Source organism: Phocoena sinus, chromosome 7 (assembly GCF_008692025.1).
Source record: "Phocoena sinus isolate mPhoSin1 chromosome 7, mPhoSin1.pri, whole genome shotgun sequence".
Classification (NCBI taxonomy): domain Eukaryota; kingdom Metazoa; phylum Chordata; class Mammalia; order Artiodactyla; family Phocoenidae; genus Phocoena; species Phocoena sinus.
The window spans coordinates 113,174,360-113,192,826 of NC_045769.1; the positions used below are offsets into that span (position 1 = coordinate 113,174,360).

General features: G+C 39.6%; 1 protein-coding gene across 4 annotated transcripts in view; it reads right to left on the bottom strand.

Annotated features, from left to right (window-relative positions):
* The window catches only part of OCA2 (OCA2 melanosomal transmembrane protein), a 276,122-nt gene that overhangs the window by 246,667 nt on the left and 10,988 nt on the right, over positions 1 to 18,467 (bottom strand). For 2 of the 4 annotated variants that reach the window (XM_032638526.1, XM_032638525.1), the window contains exon 2: positions 6,542 to 6,811. In XM_032638526.1, coding sequence (XP_032494417.1) covers positions 6,542 to 6,789 — 248 coding nt within the window. In that variant the 5' untranslated portion in view covers positions 6,790 to 6,811. Of the gene's footprint in view, positions 1 to 6,541; positions 6,836 to 7,766; positions 7,799 to 18,467 lie in introns of those variants that run through there. The other 2 variants (XM_032638524.1, XM_032638523.1) reach the window with 2 other exon arrangements.

The following is an 18,467-nucleotide window of genomic DNA, read 5'->3' on the forward strand; positions in this document are numbered from 1 at the left end:
TCTTTCAGCAGAAACACTGCAAGCCAGAAGGGGTTGAAAGGAAATATTTAAAGTGATGAAGGAGAAAACACTGCAACAAAGATTACTCTACCCAGAAGGATTTCATTCAGATTTGATGGAGAAGTTAAAACCTTTACAGACAAGCAAAAGCTGAGAGAGTTCAGCACCACCAAACCAGCTTTACAACAAATGCTAAAGGAATTTCTCTAGGCAAGAAACACAAGAGAAGGAAAAGATCTCCAATAACGAACCCAAAACAATAAAGAAAATAGGAACAGGAACATACATATCGATAGTTACCTTAAATGTAACTGGACTAAATACTCCCACCAAAAGACACAGATTGGCTGAATGGATTCAAAAACAAGACCCATATATTTGCTGCCTACAAGAGACCCACTTTACACATAGAGACACATAGAGACTGAAAGTAAGGGGATGGAAAAAGATATTTCATGAAAATGAAAACCAAAAGAAAGCTGGAGTAGCAATTCTCATATCAGACAAAATAGACTTTAAAATAAAGACTATTAGAAGAGACAAAGAAGGACACTACATAATGATCAAGGGATCAATCCAAGAAGACGATATTACAATTGTAAATATTTATGCACCCAACATAGGAGCACCTCAATACATAAGGCAATTACTAACAGCCATAAAAGGGGAAATCGAAAGTAACAGGGGACTTTAACACCCCACTTTCACCAATGGACAGATCATCCAAAATGAAAATAAATAAGGAAACACAAATTTTAAAGATTACATTAAACAAGATGGACTTAATTGATATTTATAGGACATTCCATCCAAAAACAACATAATACACATTTTTCTCAAGTGCTCATGGAACATTCTCCAGGATAGATCATACCTTGGGTCACAAATCAAGCCTTGGTAAATTTAAGAATATTGAAATTGTATCAGGTATTTTTCCAACGACAACGCTGTGAGACTAGATATCAATTACAGGAAAAGATCCATAAAAAACACAAACACATGGAAGCTAAACAATACACTACTTAATAATGAAGTGATCACTGAAGAAATCAAAGAGGAAATTTAAAAATACCTAGAAACAAATGACAATGGAGACACGATGACCCAAAATCTATGGGATGCAGCAAAAGCAGTTCTAAGATGGAAGTTTATAGCAATACAATCCTACCTTAAATAAAAGGGAAACATCTCGAATAAACCACCTAAGCTTGCACTTAAAGCAATTAGAGAAAGAAGAACAAAAAAACGCAAAGTTAGCAGAAGGAAAGATATCATAAAACTCATATCAGAAATAAATGAAAAAGAAATGAATGAAACAATAGCAAAGATCAATAAAACTAAAAGCTGGTTCTTTGAGCAGATAAACAAAATTGATAAACCATTAGCCAGACTCATCAAGAAAAAAAGGGAGAAGACTCAAATCAAAATAATTAGAAATGAAAAAGGAGAACTAAAAACTGACACTGCAGAAAGACAAAAGATCATGAGCAATTACAACAAGCAACTCTGTGCCAATAAAATGGACAACCTGGAAGAAACGGACAAATTCTTAGAAAAGCAAAACCTGCCAAGACTGAATCAGGAAGAAATAGAAAATATGAACAGACCAATCACAAGCACTGAAATTGAATCTGTGATTTTAAAAATTACAACAAACAAAAGTCCAGGACCAGATGGCTTCATAGGTGAATTCTATCAAAAATTTGAAGAAGAGCTAACACCTATCCTTCTCAAACTCTTCCAAAATATAGCAGAGGGAGGAACACTCCCAAACTCATCCTACAAGGCCACCATCACCCTGATACCAAAAGCAGACAAGGATGTCACAAAAAAAGAAAACTACAGGCCAGTATCACTGATGAACAAAGACGCAAAAATCCTCAACAAAACACTAGCAAACAGAATCCAACAGCACATTAAAAGGATGATACACCATGGTCCAGTGGGGTTTATTGCAGGAAAGCAAGGATACTTCAATATACGCAAATCAATCAACGTGATACACCATATTAACAAATTGAAGGAGAAAAACCATATGATCATCTCAATAGATGCAGAGAAAGCTTTCGACAAAATTCAACACCCATTTATTATAAAAACCCTGCAGAAAGTAGGCATAGAGGGAAATTTCCTCAACATAATAAAGGCCATATATGACAAACCCACATCCAATATCGTCCTCAATGGTGAAAAACTGAAAGCATTTCCACGAAGATCAGGAACAAGACAAGGTTGCCCACTCTCACCACTCTTACTTAACATAGTTTTGGAGGTTTTAGCCACAGCAATCAGAGAAGAAAAGGAAATAAAATGAATCCAAAGCAGAAAAGAAGACGTAAAGCTGTCACTGTTTGCAGATGACATGATACTATATATAGAGAATCCTAAAGATGCTACCAGAAAACTACTAGAGCTAATCAATGAATTTGGTAAAGCAGCAGGATACAAAATTAATGCACAGAAATCTCTGGCATTCCTATACACTAATGATGAAAAATCTGAAAGTGAAATCAAGAAAACACTCCCATTTACCATTGCAACACAAAGAATAAAATACCTAGGAATAAACCTACCTAAGGAGACCAAAGACCTGTATGCAGAAAATTATAAGACACTGCTGAAAGAAATTAAAGATGATACAAATAGATGGAGAGATATACCATGTTCTTGGATTGGAAGAAGCAACATTGTGAAAATGACTCTACTACCCAAAGCAATCTACAGATTCAATGCAATCCTATCAAACTACCACTGGCATTATTCACAGGACTAGAACAAAAAATTTCACAATTTGTATGGAAACACAAAAGACCCCGAATAGCCAAAGCAATTTTGAGAACGAAAAATGGAGCTGGAGGAATCAGGTTCCCTGACTTCAGACTATACTACAAAGCTACAGTAATCAAGACAGTATGGTACTGGCACAAAAACAGAAAGATAGATCAATGGAACAGGATAGAAAGCCCAGAGATAAACCCACGCACATATGGTCACCTTAACTTTGATAAAGAAGGCAGGAATTGTACAGTGGAGAAAGACAGCCTCTTCAATAAGTGGTTCTGGGAAAACTGGACAGGTACATGTAAAAGTATGAGATTAGATCACTCCCTAACACCATATACAAAAATAAGCTCAAAATGGATGAAAGACCTAAATGTAAGGCCAGAAACTAGCAAACTCTTAGAGGAAAACATAGGCAGAACACTCTGTAACATAAATCACAGCAAGATCCTTTTTGACCCAATTCCTAGGGAAATGGAAATAAAAACAAAAATAAACAAATGGGACCTAATGAAACTTAGAAGCTTTTGCATAGCAAATGAAACCATAAACAAGACCAAAAGGCAACCCTCAGAATGGGAGAAAATATTTGCAAATGAAGCAACTGACAAAGGATTATTCTCCAAAATTTATAAGCAGCTCATGCAGCTGAATAACATAAAAACAAACAACCCAATCCAAAAATGGGCAGAAGACCTAAATAGACATTTCTCCAAAGAAGATATACAGAATGCCAACAAATACATGAAAGAATGCTCAACATCATTAATCATTAGAGAAATGCAAATCAAAACTACAGTGAGATATCCTCTCACACCAGTCAGAATAGGCCTCATCAGAAAATCCACAAACAATAAATGTTGGAGAGGGTGTGGAGGAAAGGGAACCCTCTTGCACTGTTGGTGGGAATGTAAATTGATACAGCCACTGTGGAGAACAGTATGGAGGTTCCTTAAAAAACTACAAATAGAGCTACCATATGACCCAGCAATCCCACGACTGGGCATATACCCTGAGAAAACCAAAATTCAAAAAGAGTCATGTACCAAAATGTTCATTGCAGCTCTATTTACAATAGCCCAGAGATGGAAACAACCTAAGTGTCCATCATCAGATGAATGGATAAAGAAGATGTGACACATGTTTACAATGGAATATTATTCAGCCATATAAAGAAACAAAATTGAGTATTTGTAGTGAGGTGGATGGAGCTACAGTCTGTCATACAGAGTGAAGTAAGTCAGAAAGAGAAAGACAAATACCATATGCTAACACATATATATGGAATTTAAGGAAAAAAATGTCATGAAGAACCTAGGGGTAGGACAGGAATAAAGACACAGACCTACTAGAGAATGGACTTGAGGATATGGAGAGGGGAAAGAGTAAGCTGTGACAAAGCGAGAGAGAGGCATGGACATATATACACTACCAAACATAAGGTAGATAGCTAGTTGGAAGCAGCCACAAAGCACAGGGAGATCAGCTCGGTGCTTTGTGACCGCCTGGAGGGGTGGGATAGGGAGGGTGGGAGGGAGGGAGACACAAGAGGGAAGAGATATGGGAACATATGTATATGTATAACTGATTCACTTTTTTATAAAGCAGAAACTAACACACCATTGTAAAGCAATTATATCCCAATAAAGATGTAAAAATAAATAAATAAATAAAATAAAAGGAGAGTCAAATCTATTAAAAATAAAAGATATGGAAGCAACCTAAGTGCCCAAAATTAGGTGACTGAAAAAGGAAGATGTGGTGTGTATGTATATATACAGACATATATATACAATGGAATATTACTCAGCCATAAAAAGGAATGAAGTACTGCCAATTGCGGCAACATGGTTGGACCTAGAGGGTATTATGCTAAGTGAAATAAGTCAGACAGAGAAAGACCAATACTGTATGATTTCACTTATATGTGGAGTCTGAAAAACAAAACAAATGAACAAATATAACTAAACAGAAAAAGAGTCACAGATAGAACAAACTGTTAGTTGCCAGACGGAGGGGTGTGGAGAGAAGAGAGAAATAGGTGAGAGAGATTAAGAGGTACAGCTTCCACTTACAAAATAAATGAGTCACAGTATTAAATGTACAGCATGGGAATTACAGTCAATAACTAAGTAATATCTTTGTATGGTGACAGATCGTAACTAGACTTGTGGTGATCATTTTGAAATATATAGAAATATTGAATCACTATGTTGTGGATGAGGAACTAACATGGTGTGGTAGGTCAACTATACTTCAAAAAATAAACAAACTCAGAAAAGATCAGATTTGTGGTTACCAGAGTCAGGGGCTTAGGGAGGGGGAATTGGATGAAGATAGTCAAAAAGTATGAACTTCCAGTTACAAGATAAATAAGTGCTAGGGATGTAATATACAACACAATGACTATAGTTAACACTGCTGCATGTTGTATATGAAAGTTGTTGAGAATGAATCCTAAGAGCTCTCATTACAAGGACAACAATTTTTTTCTATTTCTTTAATGTTGTATCTATATGAGATGACAGATGTTCACTAAACTTATTGTGGTAATCATTTCATGATGTATGTAAGTCAAATTATTGTGCTGTACACCTTTAACCTGCACAGTGTTATATGTCAATTTATCTCAATAAAACTGTAAGTATAAAAAGAAGATAAAATCATGACTGCCATACATATGTGACATGAACACATATCAAATATTTTATTTAACTCATTAATTACAGGAAACCAATAAGAAAAAGAAACCACACATATATAGGCAATTAGAAATGTTGAACTGAATTAAAAAATCAGTGTAAAACTGGACAATTCATTCCATCAGACACACTTCAAATGTATTTCTTGGGATGAGAATCATTTGCATTGTCATCAGTTTTCAGATCAGTTGTAAACAATGAGAAGATATAGATAACCTAGGAGGGCTCCATACATAGTTTTCTATAGAAAACACCAGTCATCTTTTTGGTCCATTTAGCCTTTCACAATTTTTCTCTCCTCCTCTCCTCTACGTTTGTGGCAGGCAGCCTCTTACATGCCCCCAGTGATCCACTCCAGGTGTTCACACCCTTGTGTGATCCCATCCCCTTCAGTATGGGCCCACACAGCAAAAGTGATGGGGAGTTACGTCTGTGATTAGGTTACAAAGAACTGTCTCTCATGCTTGCCCCGATGGAGCAGGCCTCCTGGCAAGGGACTGAGAACCTCAGTCCATCTGCCCGGGGGGAACTGAGCCCAGCCAACAATCACACAGACGAGTTTGGAAGCAGACCTTGCCCACTTGAACCGTGGTCAGCCAGCCCCAGCTGACCACTTGTTCTCAGCCTGTAAAAGACCCTGAGCAGAGGATCCAGCTAAGCCATGCCCAGATTCCTGACTCACAAAACTGTGAGAAAATAAACATGTGTTGTTTTTAGATTCTGAATTTTGGAGTTTGTTGCATGGCACTAGATAACTTAACACACTCTTCCTTCCTGCTTTCTGTGTACCTATACCCTGATTTTAATAGCTCTAAGAAAATACTTACACAGGTGATGTAACTGATCTTATTTCTATTTTTATTATCTTTTGGATTTACATTAGCCGCATTTTAGAAGTAGCATTCATTCAAAACAGGTCAGGAAAGTGATCTAATGCTGGAAAGATTCTTGCAGAATATCTGGAAATTTTTCCCACAAAAAATGTGAGAGAACTATGCTCAAGAAAACCCAGTACTTGTAAATTCCACATTCACAAGATAAAATTGTTTTAAACTCACCTCCACTTTGCAAGGAATGAGCCAAAATTCTGGTCCACAGGAGCCCAGCAGCTCTGCCCAGGGCCCCCACTGGGGTAGGGGTTCAGGGAGTCTTCCTTGCTGTCTCCCTGCTGTGGCCTATGGCTGCTGGTGTTGAGTCCCACCAGCCCCGGCCCTCCCAAGCCAGCAGTCATGGGAGCTGATGTCTGATGTATCTCTATCTCCAGCATACCAGAAGTCAGCCTGCCATCTTTGTTCTCTAGGTGCATGTTTCTGTTGCCACTCTTCTCACTAGAGTCAGCCAGAAAGAATCAACTGTTGATAAAAAGCAAACTGTGAATATCATTTTTATCTTGGGGAATTCATACTACTGAATGGTACAGTAGAACACTTCTTATAACAAGGCCCTTCCCCTGTCTCAGCATCTAATATATGGAAAAAAGTGTATGTTCATCTCCAAGAACGAACATTTTAGCACATTTCACACTAGCAGTAACCTAACTACTCAACAACAGGGCATTAGTTAGGTAAATTGTGATATGTGCATAGTAGGAAATATTATGCAAACATAAATATCCTCTAGAGATACTGACATTGGGAAATGTAGTAAACGCCATTGATACACTGGGATATATCTCTTGAAATAAATATGTACCTAGAATATACATAGAACAGAAAACCAAAAAGACACAGCCTCTAAAGTATGGCTACCTTTGTGTGGCAGAGGTACAGATGATTCAGGCTTTCTTCTTTGTCTTTGTCTAAGCTACAGCTTTAATGATATTTGCATCTAGAAAATTAATACTCTTGCAATGAGAAAATAATAATACCTATTACAAAAATGAGAAAAATCACTATACTTGCAAGGTTATGGTGTCCTGCTTTTGGGCTTATGTTTTAACCCATTACCGTTTTATTTGTTTACATTTGGGTGAAGTGAGTACAATTCATGGGTCCACCACTCCTTGTCACCCAACTCACAGAGGCTCGCAATGCCCCATGATCACAAATTCTGGAGGACCCAGGATGTGTGGGAGTCCAAGCAGGTACAAGGTCAGTGTGTTATGTCTACAACTGAGTAAGTGGGGGCGGGGGGTGCTCACAGCCCAAAAGCCCACACTTTCTGATGGAACAAGAATTTACTTTAAATACAGAAAGGCAACAGCTTTTGAAGAAACACAAATGACCAAGGAAGTCCTACTATTTTCTTATTGCTATGATTTCCCTACTTTAACCCAAAACTTACATTGAAAAGATGATTTACTCATCAGTAAGAAGGTGGCAGAGAGTGTTGATAGAATGTACTTGTATCAAAAGACAAAACAAAAATATTAGAGTTAGTTTCATGCAATGTTTCCATCACCTGGTAAGAATAAACTCCATATGCACATTTGAACTACACGAAAATACAACTTGTGCGACTTCCGTGATTCCACCTACAAGTTAAATGCTCTCATATTTGTATTTTAAACTGATGTTGCACAATATACAGATGGACAATAAAATGTATGCTAATAATTTAAATTTTTAATTTTTCTTTACTTAGAATAACAATTTAAAACACCACGACAAGTCAAGAGACGGTGGAAGAAAAGAAAATCTTTTATATTGTAGGACCGTTAATGGCACTTTTTCCTGCTTTTTGAACAAGGGACCCCACATTTTCATCACACACTGGGTCCCACTCTCTCCCTTTAACAGAGCTATCCTCTTAGCTCTCCACTGCCATCTTCTCCCCTCCCTAACGTACTCCAGCTGCCATTGGAATACACCACCCAACCTTTACTACACTGACTACTGTCTCCCTGGCCAGGTCCCACCTTCATACTTCAATGATTTGGGCCCCAGCTTAAGGTCTCTCTCTCTCTCTCTCCCCATCCTTCCCACCCACTGCTACACTTGCTGCTATTTTTTGGCTTCACCATCTACACCCTGGGCTCTCAGTTTTGTGAGTGCCTCTCCAGCACTTGCCTGCTCCCATGTCAGCCAACACATCCTCACTCCCCTTTCCCAGTTGAGATTCTGTGGTCCAGCAAACACCCTCCTTTTATTTGCCTCCTCTTACATTCTGTCAAGTTCACAAGATATATGAGTTTTCTATTACTGCATAATAAATTACCACAAAATAAGTAGCTTAAAATAATATACATTTATAATCTCAGAGTTTTGGTGGCTCAGGGGTCGCTGTGGCAGGCTTAGGGGGGTCTTCTGCTTAGGCTCTCAAGTGTCATTGCACTGGGAATCAGCTTCCAAGATCACTCAGTGCTGACAGAATTCACTTCCCAGTGGCTGCAGGACTGAGGACCCAGCTGCTTGCTGGTTGTTGGCTGGAGACCACCCTCACTTCCTACAGGCTTCCTGCAGCTCTTTGCCATGTGAACCCCAACAGGTCTGTTCACTTCATCAAGGAACAGCAAGAGTCTCCAGAGCGAGTCAACTAACAAGGAAGAACTTCATGTAATGTAGCCGTCAAAGAGTAACATCCTATCCATCACCCTTGCCATATTCTATTGGTTGGAAGCCAGTTAAAGGTCCCACCCTCACTCCAGGGCAGGGGATCATCACACAAGAGTGTGAACACCAGACAGTGGGGATCATGGGGGCCACCCTGGAGTCTATCTGTCACGTGGCAAGACCCCAAACCTGACTTGCCCACTCTGAGCCTCCACTTAAGTGGCTGAATGTGGCCAAGGAGAACCCTGGGTGCTGCTGCTGGTCTCACCTGGCCTCCACATGCAGGGTTCTCAGTGGGTCCCAGCACTGCCCAGCAATCCTACTGCATCTCCCAAGTCAATTTTCACTCCTGCTCTCCTCCACCTCCCTCCCTAAATCCCTATATACCTTCCCTCCTTTCTAGTCTCAGCTACTGAATTTGCCTCTTTCTTCCTTCACTGATGGAATCAGCCAGGGTCCAAGAAGTAAATGGAAGCTGCTCTGAGTACACAACCACAGAAGCTGGTTACATGGGAGGTAGACATGCTGAGAAGCTAACCAGAGGCTGAAGTACCCAGCCTTCCAAGGACACGCTTGCCTGTAGCCCTACTGGGTACAATGGAGCCCACCCACTCTCACCTGTTCAGACTGCTACGTTACATTTTTTCCTCCTTCTCTCCAAAATCATTCAGGCTAGCATGCAAACATACTATCAACACTAAAAAAGTACATCTCAGGACTTATGCTCCCAGGAACATAGAGTAGAATTACTTTTCCCTCTTCTTCCTGCTAAGTACAATGAAAACCCTGACATTTTATATAAAACAACCATAAGAAGACTCTGAAAGGTGGACAGAAGGTGGCAAACAAGTTAGGGACCCAAGAAATGACACAGCAGTGAGGCTGTGTTCTTGGATTTTTATCATGTCTCATATATCCCAGACAGGGTGCTGAAGATGTCAGCAACCTGAAAACACCAACAGATGTAGACCAAAAAAGCCCCAAGAAAAGTCTGCCCTCTCTAGCCAAAGGAATATGAATGTGGCAGCCTAGTAGGATAGAAAACTTTTAGACACTACTCTACTGAAGCCAAACACTGTAGACCCACATTTATCCAGACAGCAAAGGGTAAGTGGTGAGCCTAAACTCCCAGCCTCACCAGGCTGTAATAAGGGACCCGGTCCCCCATTCCCACTGAGGTGGTCAGAGAAGGAAAATAGGGAGCTGGGACATTCATCCCTGCTGGGTGCTAGGGAGTCCAACCTCCTCCTTATGCACACCCCCCACCATGTAGGTGGAGACCAAGAGTGGGGAAGCTGAACTTCAGCCCCACCTTGCAGTAAGAGAAACACCTCCTTGGTGAGGTGTCAGAGCAGACCAAGTAGACAAAACGAACATTCACCACTGCAGTAGTGAGGCCATGTCACAACTGTGTCCCTGGAGGCCACATGAGGAGCAGTAATGAGGTGACCTTATCCCTCCCATCCAGGAAGGTATCAGCAGAGGCCCAGTAGGGAGCCAGATCTCCCACACCACCACCCAGAAATAACAAGGAATCCTTCCCTACCATGATATCAACTGAGGCCAAGTGGGGAACTTGGATTTCTAATCCCACCTGGCAGCAATGAGGCAGTACTAGGCCCTTCTGCTGGAAACCAGCTAAACAGAAAGCTTAAATAGGAATTAGAGCCTCATAATACTTGAAATGTGCAAGTTTCAATCAAAATCCCCCGTTACAGTGAAAACCAAGGAAATATCAACTTGAAAGAAAATAGATGAGAACACTAAGATGACAGGGATGTTGGAATTATCTGACAAAGAGTTTTAAGACAGCTAAAATGAAAATGGTTCAACAGGCAATAACAGAGACACTTGGAACAAATGAAAAACTAGAAAGTCTCAGCAAAGTAATAGAAAGCCTCAACAAAGAAGAGCCAAATGAAACTGAAAAACACAATAGCAAAACTAAAAATTCAATAGATGGCTCAATAGCAAAATGGAGGAAACAGAAAAGAACCAATGAACTGGGAGTTAGAACAATAGAAATTACCTAATACAAACAAAAGAGGAAAAAAATTAACAGACCCTCAGAGACCTGTGGGACTATAACAAAAGATATAATCTTCATGTAATGAGAATCCCAGAAGGAGAAGAGAAATACTATGTAGTTGAAAAAGTGTTTGAAGAAATAATGGCTGAAAACTCCCCAAATTGGACAAAACACATATATCTACACATCAAAGAAGCTTAGTAAAACCCAAAGAAGATAAACCCAAAGAAACCTACACCAAGATATACTGTAGTCAAACTTTTGAAAACTAAATACAAAGAAAAAGTCTTGAAGCCATCAAGAGAAAAATGAAGATGTATGTACAGGGGGGAAAAATTCAAATAACAGAAACCATGGAGGCCAGAAGTGGCACCATATTTTTCAAGTAATGAAAGGAAGAACTGTCAACCCTGAATCCTTTATCTAGTGAAAATATCCTTCAGGAATGTAGGGGAAATCAAGACCTTAGATGAAAGAAAACAGAGAATTTGTTGCCAGCAGACCTATCCTAAAAGAATGGCCAAAGAAAGTTCTCTAAACAAAAAAAGAAAGATTAAGAGAAGAAATTTTGGAGCATCGGGAAGGTGAAAAGAATAATGGAAATGGAAAAGTAAGAGCAAATACAATACATTTTCTCTCTCTTTTGGAATTTTCTACATTATGTTTGATTTTTGAAGCAAATATTGTAACACTCTCTGATATGGTTATCAATGTATGTAGAGGAAATATTTAAGACAATTTGTCACAAATTGGTAAGATAAAGAATGGAGAGGGGGCTTCCCTGGTGGCACAGTGGTTGAGAGTCCGCCTGCCGATGCAGGGGACACGGGTTCGTGCCCCGGTCCAGGAAGATCCCACATGCCGTGGAGCGGCTGTGCCAGTGAGCCATGGCCGCTGAGCCTGAGCGTCCGGAGCCTGTGCTCCACAACGGGAGAGGCCACAACAGTGAGAGGCCGACGTACCGCAAAAAAAAAAAAGAATGGAGAGGGACATGGGACCTTCAAGATGACAGAGGAGTAAGACATGGAGATCACCTTCCTCCACACAAATACATCTACATGTGGAACAACTCCTACAGAACACCTACTGAATGCCGGCAGACTTCCCAAAAGGCAAGAAAATCCACACGTACCTGGGTAGGGCAAAACAAGAAAGAAAAAATACAAAAGAATAGGGATGGAACCTGCACCTCTGGGAAGGAGCTGTGAAGGAGGAAAAGTTTCCGCACACCAGGAAGCCCCTTCACTGGTGGAGACGGGAGTGGGAGGGGGGCAGCTTTGGAGCCACGGAGGAGAGCATGGCAACAGGGGTGCAGAGGGCAAAGTGGAGAGGTTTCCACACAAAGGATCAGCGCTAACCAACACTCACCAGCCTGATAAGCTTCTCTGCTCACCCGCCAGGGCAGGTGGGGCTGGGAGCTGAGGCTCTGGCTTCAGAAGTCAGACCCCAGGGAGACGACTGGGGTTGGCTGCAAGAACAGAGCCTGAATGGGGCTAGTGCACCACAGCTAGCCGGGAAGGATTCTGAGAAAATTTCTGGACCTGCCTAAGAGGCAAGAGACCATTATTTTGGGGTGAGCAAGGAGAGGGGATTCAGAGCATTGCCTAAACGAGCTCCAGAGTTGGGCACGAGCCACGGCTATCAGCACAGACACCAGAGACTGGCATGAAACGCTAAGGCTGCTGCTGCAGTCACCAAGAAGCCTGTGTACAAGCCCAGGTCACTATCCACACCTCCCCTCCCGGGAGCCTGTGCAGCCCGCCACTGCCAGGGTCCCATGATCAAGCAACAAGCTCCCCAGGAGAACATACAGTGCACCTCAGGCTGTTGCAACGTCACAGCAGCTTCTGCCACCACAGGCTTGCCCTGCATTCCAATTATAAATACCATACCCACCCCCCCAGCATGAGTAACCAGAGCCCTCTAATCAGCCGCTACTTTAACCCCATCCTGTCTGGGTGGGAACAGAAGACAGGGCAACCTACACGCAGGGGTGGGGGCAAAACCAAAGCTGAACCCCAGGATCTGTGTGAACAAAGAGTAAGGGAAATCTCTCCCAGCAGCCTCAGGAGCAGAAGATAAAATCCCCACAGTCAACTTGAGGTGTCCTGCATCTGTGGAATAGCTGAATAGACAACGAATCAACCCAAAATTGATGCGGAGGACATTGGGAGGAACTGTAGACTTGGGGTTTGCTGTCTGCAACTGACTTGTTACTGATTTTTATGTTTATCTTAGTATAGTTTTTAGCACTTGTTACCATTGTTGGATTTGTTTATTGGTTTGGTTGCTCTCTTCTTTTTTTATTAATTTTGTTTTTCATTTTAATTTATTTTTTATTTCTTTTTTGCCCTTTTCTTCTGAGCTGTGTGTCTTACAGGATCTTGGTGCCCCAGCCTGGTGTCAGGCCTGAGCCTCTGAGGTGGGAGAGGCAAGTTCAGGACATTGGACCACCAGAGACCTCCCGGCCCCACATAATGTCAATTGGCAACAGCTCTCCCAGAGATCTCTGTCTCAATGCTAAGACCCAGCTCCACCTAACGGCCAGCAAGCCAGTGTTGTACACCCCATGTCAAACAACTAGCAAGACAGGAACGTAACCACACCCATTAGCAGAGAGGCTGCCTAAAATCATACTAAGTTCACAGACACCCCAAAAATCACCACCCAATGGTACTGGCCACCAGAAAGACAAGATCCAGCCTCATCCACCAGAACGCAGGCGCCAGTTCCCTCCACCAGGAAGCCTACACAACCCACTGAAACAACCTTACCCACTGGGGGCAGACACCAAAAACAAGAACTACAAACCTGCAGCCTGCAAAAAGGAAACTCCCAAACACAGTAAGTTAAGCAAAATGGGAAGACAGAGAAATACACAGCAGATGAAGGAGCAAGGTAAAAACCCAGCAGACCAAAGAAATGAAAAGGATATAGGCAGTGTACCTGAAAAAGAATTCAGAGTAATGATAGTAAACATGATCCAAAATCGTGGAAATAGAATGGAGGAAAAACAAGAAACGTTTAACAAGAACCTAAAAGAGCTAAAGAGCAAACAAACGATGAACAACACAATAAATGGAATTTTAAATTCTCTAGAAGGAATAAATAGCAGAATAACTGAGGCAGAAGAATGGATAAGTGACCTAGAAGATAAAATAGTGGAAATAACTACCACAGAGCGAATAAGGAAAAAAGAATCAAAAGAATTGAGGACAGTCTCAGAGACATCTGGGACAACATTAAACACACCAATATTCGAATTATAGGGGTCCAAGAAGAAGAAGAGAAAAAGAAAGGGTCTGAGAAAATATTTGAAGATATTATAGTGGAAAACTTCCTTAACATGGGAAAGGAAATAGTCAAGTGCAGGAAGTGCAGAGAGTCCCATACAGGATAAATCCAAGAAGAAACTTGCCAAGACACATATTAATCAAACTATCAAAAATTAAAGAAAAAATATTAAAATCAGCAATGGAAAAACAACAAACAACATACAAGGGAATCCCAATAAGGTTAACAGCTGACTTTTCAGCAGAAACTCTGCAAGCCATAAAGGACTGGCAGGACCTATTTAAAGTGATGAAAGGGAGGAACCTACAACCAAGATTACTCTACCCAGGAAGGATCTCATTCAGATTCAATGGAGAAATTAAAACCTTTACAGACAAGCAAAAGCTAAGAGAATTCAGCATCATCAAACCAGCTTTACAACAAATGCTAAAGGAACGTCTCTAGGGAGAAACACAAGAGAAGGAAAAGACCAACAAAAGCAAACCCAAAACCATTAAGAAAATAGTAATAGGAAAATATATATCGATAATTACCTTAAATGTAAATGGATTAAATTCTCCAACCAAAAGACACAAATGAGCTGAATGGATAGAAAAACAAGAACTGCATATATGCCGTCTACAAGAGACCCACCTCAGACCTAGGGATACATACAGATTGAAAGTGAGGGGATGGACAAAGATATTCCATGCAAATGGAAATCAAAAGAAAGCTGGAGTAGCAATTCTCATATCAGACAAAATAGACTTTAAAATAAGACTATTAGAAGAGACAAAGGAGGACACAACATAATGATCAAGGGATGAATCCAAGAAGAAGATATAACAATTGTAAATATTTATGCACCCAACATAGGAGTACCTCAATACATAAGGCAAATGTTAAAAGCCATAAAAGAGGAGATTGAATAACACAATAATAATAGGGGATTTTAACACCCAATGATCACCAATGGAGAGATCATCCAAAATCTAAATAAATAAGCAAACACAAGCTTTAAATGGCACATTAAACAAGAGGGACTTCAATGATATTTATAGGACATTCCATTCAAAAACCACAGAATACACTTTCTTCTCAAGTGCTCATGGAACATTCTCTACAATAGATCATATCTTGGGTCACAAATCAAGCCTTGGTAAATTTAAGAAAATTGAAATTGTATCAAGTATCTTTTCCGACCACAATGCTATGAGACTAGATAACAATTACAGGGGAAAAGTCTGTAAAAAATACAAACACGTGGAGGCTAAACAATACACTACTAAATAACCAAGAGATCACTGAAGAAATCAAAGAGGAAATTTAAAAATACCTAGAAAGAAATGACAATGAAAACACGATGACCCAAAACCCAAAAGCAGTTCTAAGAGGGAAGTTTATAGCAACAAAATCATACCTCTAGAAACAAGAAACATCTCAAATAAACAACCTAACCTTACACCTAAAGCAATTAGAGAAAGAAGAACAAAAAATCACAAAGTTAGCAGAAGGAAAGAAATCATAAAGATCAGATCAGAAATAAATGAAAAAGAAATGAAGGAAACAATAGGAAAGATCAATAAAACAAAAAGCTGGTTCTTTGAGAAGATAAATAAAATAGGTAAACCATTAATTAGCCAGACTCATCAAAAGAAAAGGGAGAACACTCAAATCAACAGAATTAGAAATGAAAAAGGAGAAGTAACAACTGACACTGCAGAAATACAAAGAATCATGAGAGATTACTACAAGCAACTATATGCCAATAAAATGGACAACCTGGGAGAAATAGGCAAATTTTAGAAAGGCGCAACCTTCCGAGACTGAACAAGGAAGAAATAGAAAATATAAACAGACCAATCACAAGCACTGAAATTGAAACTGTGAGTAAAAATTTTCCAACAAACAAAAGCCCAGGACCAGATAGCTTCACAGACGAATTCTATCAAATATTTAGAGAAGAGCTAACACCTATCCTTCTCAAACTCTTCCAAAATATAGCAGAGGGAGGAACACTCCAAAACTCATTCTATGAGGCCACCATCACCCTGTTACCAAAACCAAAGATGTCACAAAGAAAGAAAACTACAGGCCAATATCACTGATGAACATAGATGCAAAAATCCTCAACAAAATACTAGCAAACAGAATCCAACAGCACATTAAAAGGATCATACACCAAGATCAAGTGCAGTTTATCCCAGGAATGCAAGGATTCTTCAATATATGGAAATCAATCAATGTGATACACCATATTAAAAAACTGAAGGATAAAACCATATGATAATCTCAATGATGAAGGAAAAGCTTTTGACAAAATTCAACACCCAATTTATGATAAAAACTCTCCAGAAAGTAGGCATAGAGGGAACTTTCCTCAACATAATAAAGGCCATATATGACAAACCCACAGCCAACATCTTTCTCAGTGGTGAAAAATTGAAACCATTTCCTCTAAAATCAGGAACAAGCCAAGGATGCCCACTCTCACCACTGTTATTCAACATAGCTTTGGAAGTTTTAGCCATGGCAATCAGAGAAGAAAAAGGAATAAAAGGAATCCAAATCAGAAAAGAGGAAGTAAAATTCTCACTGTTTGCAGGTGACATGACACTATACATAGAGAATCCTAAAGATGCTACCAGAAAACTACTAGAGCTAATCAATGAATTTGGTAAAGCAACTGGATACAACATTAATGCACAGAATTCTCTTGTGTTCCTATACACTAATGATGAAAAATCTGAAAGAGAAATTAAGGAAACACTCCCATTTACCATTGCAACAGAAGGAATATAATACCTAGGAATAAACCTACCTAAGGAGACAAAAGATCTGTATGCAGAAAACTATAAGACACTGATGAAAGAAATTAAAGATGATACAAACAGATGGAGAGATATACTGTGTTCTTGGATTGGAAGAATCAACATAGTTGATTATAGTTTAAAATAACTATAGTTATTAAAAATAACTATACTTCCCAAAGCCATCTACAGATTCAATGAATCCCTATCAAACTATCAGTGGCATTTTTCACAGAACTAGAACAAAGTATTTCACAATTTGTATGTAAACACAAAAGGCCCCAAATAGCCAAAGCAATCTTGAGAAAGAAAAATAGAGTTGGAGGAATCAGGCTCCCTGACTTCAGACTATACTGCAAAGGTACAGTTATCAAGATAGTATGGTACTGGCACAAAAACAGAAATATACATAAATGGAATGAGATAGAAAGCCCAGAGATAAACCCACACCCATATGGTCACCTTATTTTTGATAAAGAAGGCCTCTTCAATAAGTGGTGTGGGGAAAACTGGACAGCTACATGTAAAAGAATGAAATTAGAACACTTCCTAACACCATTCACAAAAATAAACTCAAAATAGATTAAAGACCTAAATGTAAGGCCAGACACTATAAAACTTTTAGAGGAAAACATAGGAAGAACACCCTTTGACATAAATCACAGCAAGATCCTTTTTGAACCACCTCCTAGAGAAATGGAAATAAAAACAAAAATAAACAAATGGGACCTAATGAAACTTAAAAGCTTTTGCACAGCAAAGGAAACCATAAATGAGATGAAAAGACATCTCTCAGAATGGGAGAAAATATTTGCAAGTGAAGCAACTGATGAAGGATTAATCTCCAAAATACAAGCAGCTCATGCAGCTCAATATCAGAAAAACAAGCAACCCAATCCAAAAATGGTCAGAAGATCTAAATAGACATTTCTCCACAGAAGATAAACAGATTGTCAACAAACCCATGAAAGGATGCTTAACATCAATAATCACTAGAGAAATGCTAATCAAAACCACAATGAGGTATCACCTCACACTGTTCAGGATGGCCATCATCAAAAAATCACAAACAATAAATGCTGGAGAGGGTGTGGAGAAAAGGGAACTCTGTTGCACTGTTGGTAGGAATGTAAATTGATACAGCCACTATGGAGAATAGTATGGAGGTTCCTTATAAAACTAAAAGAAAAAAACTACCATATGACCCAGCAATCCCACTACTGGGCATATACCCTGAGAAAACCATATTTCAAAAAGAGACATGTACCACACTGTTCATTGCAGCACTATTTACAATAGCCAGGACATGGAAGCAACCTAAGTGTCCATCAACAGATGAATGGATAAAGAAGATGTGGCACATATATACAATGAAATATTA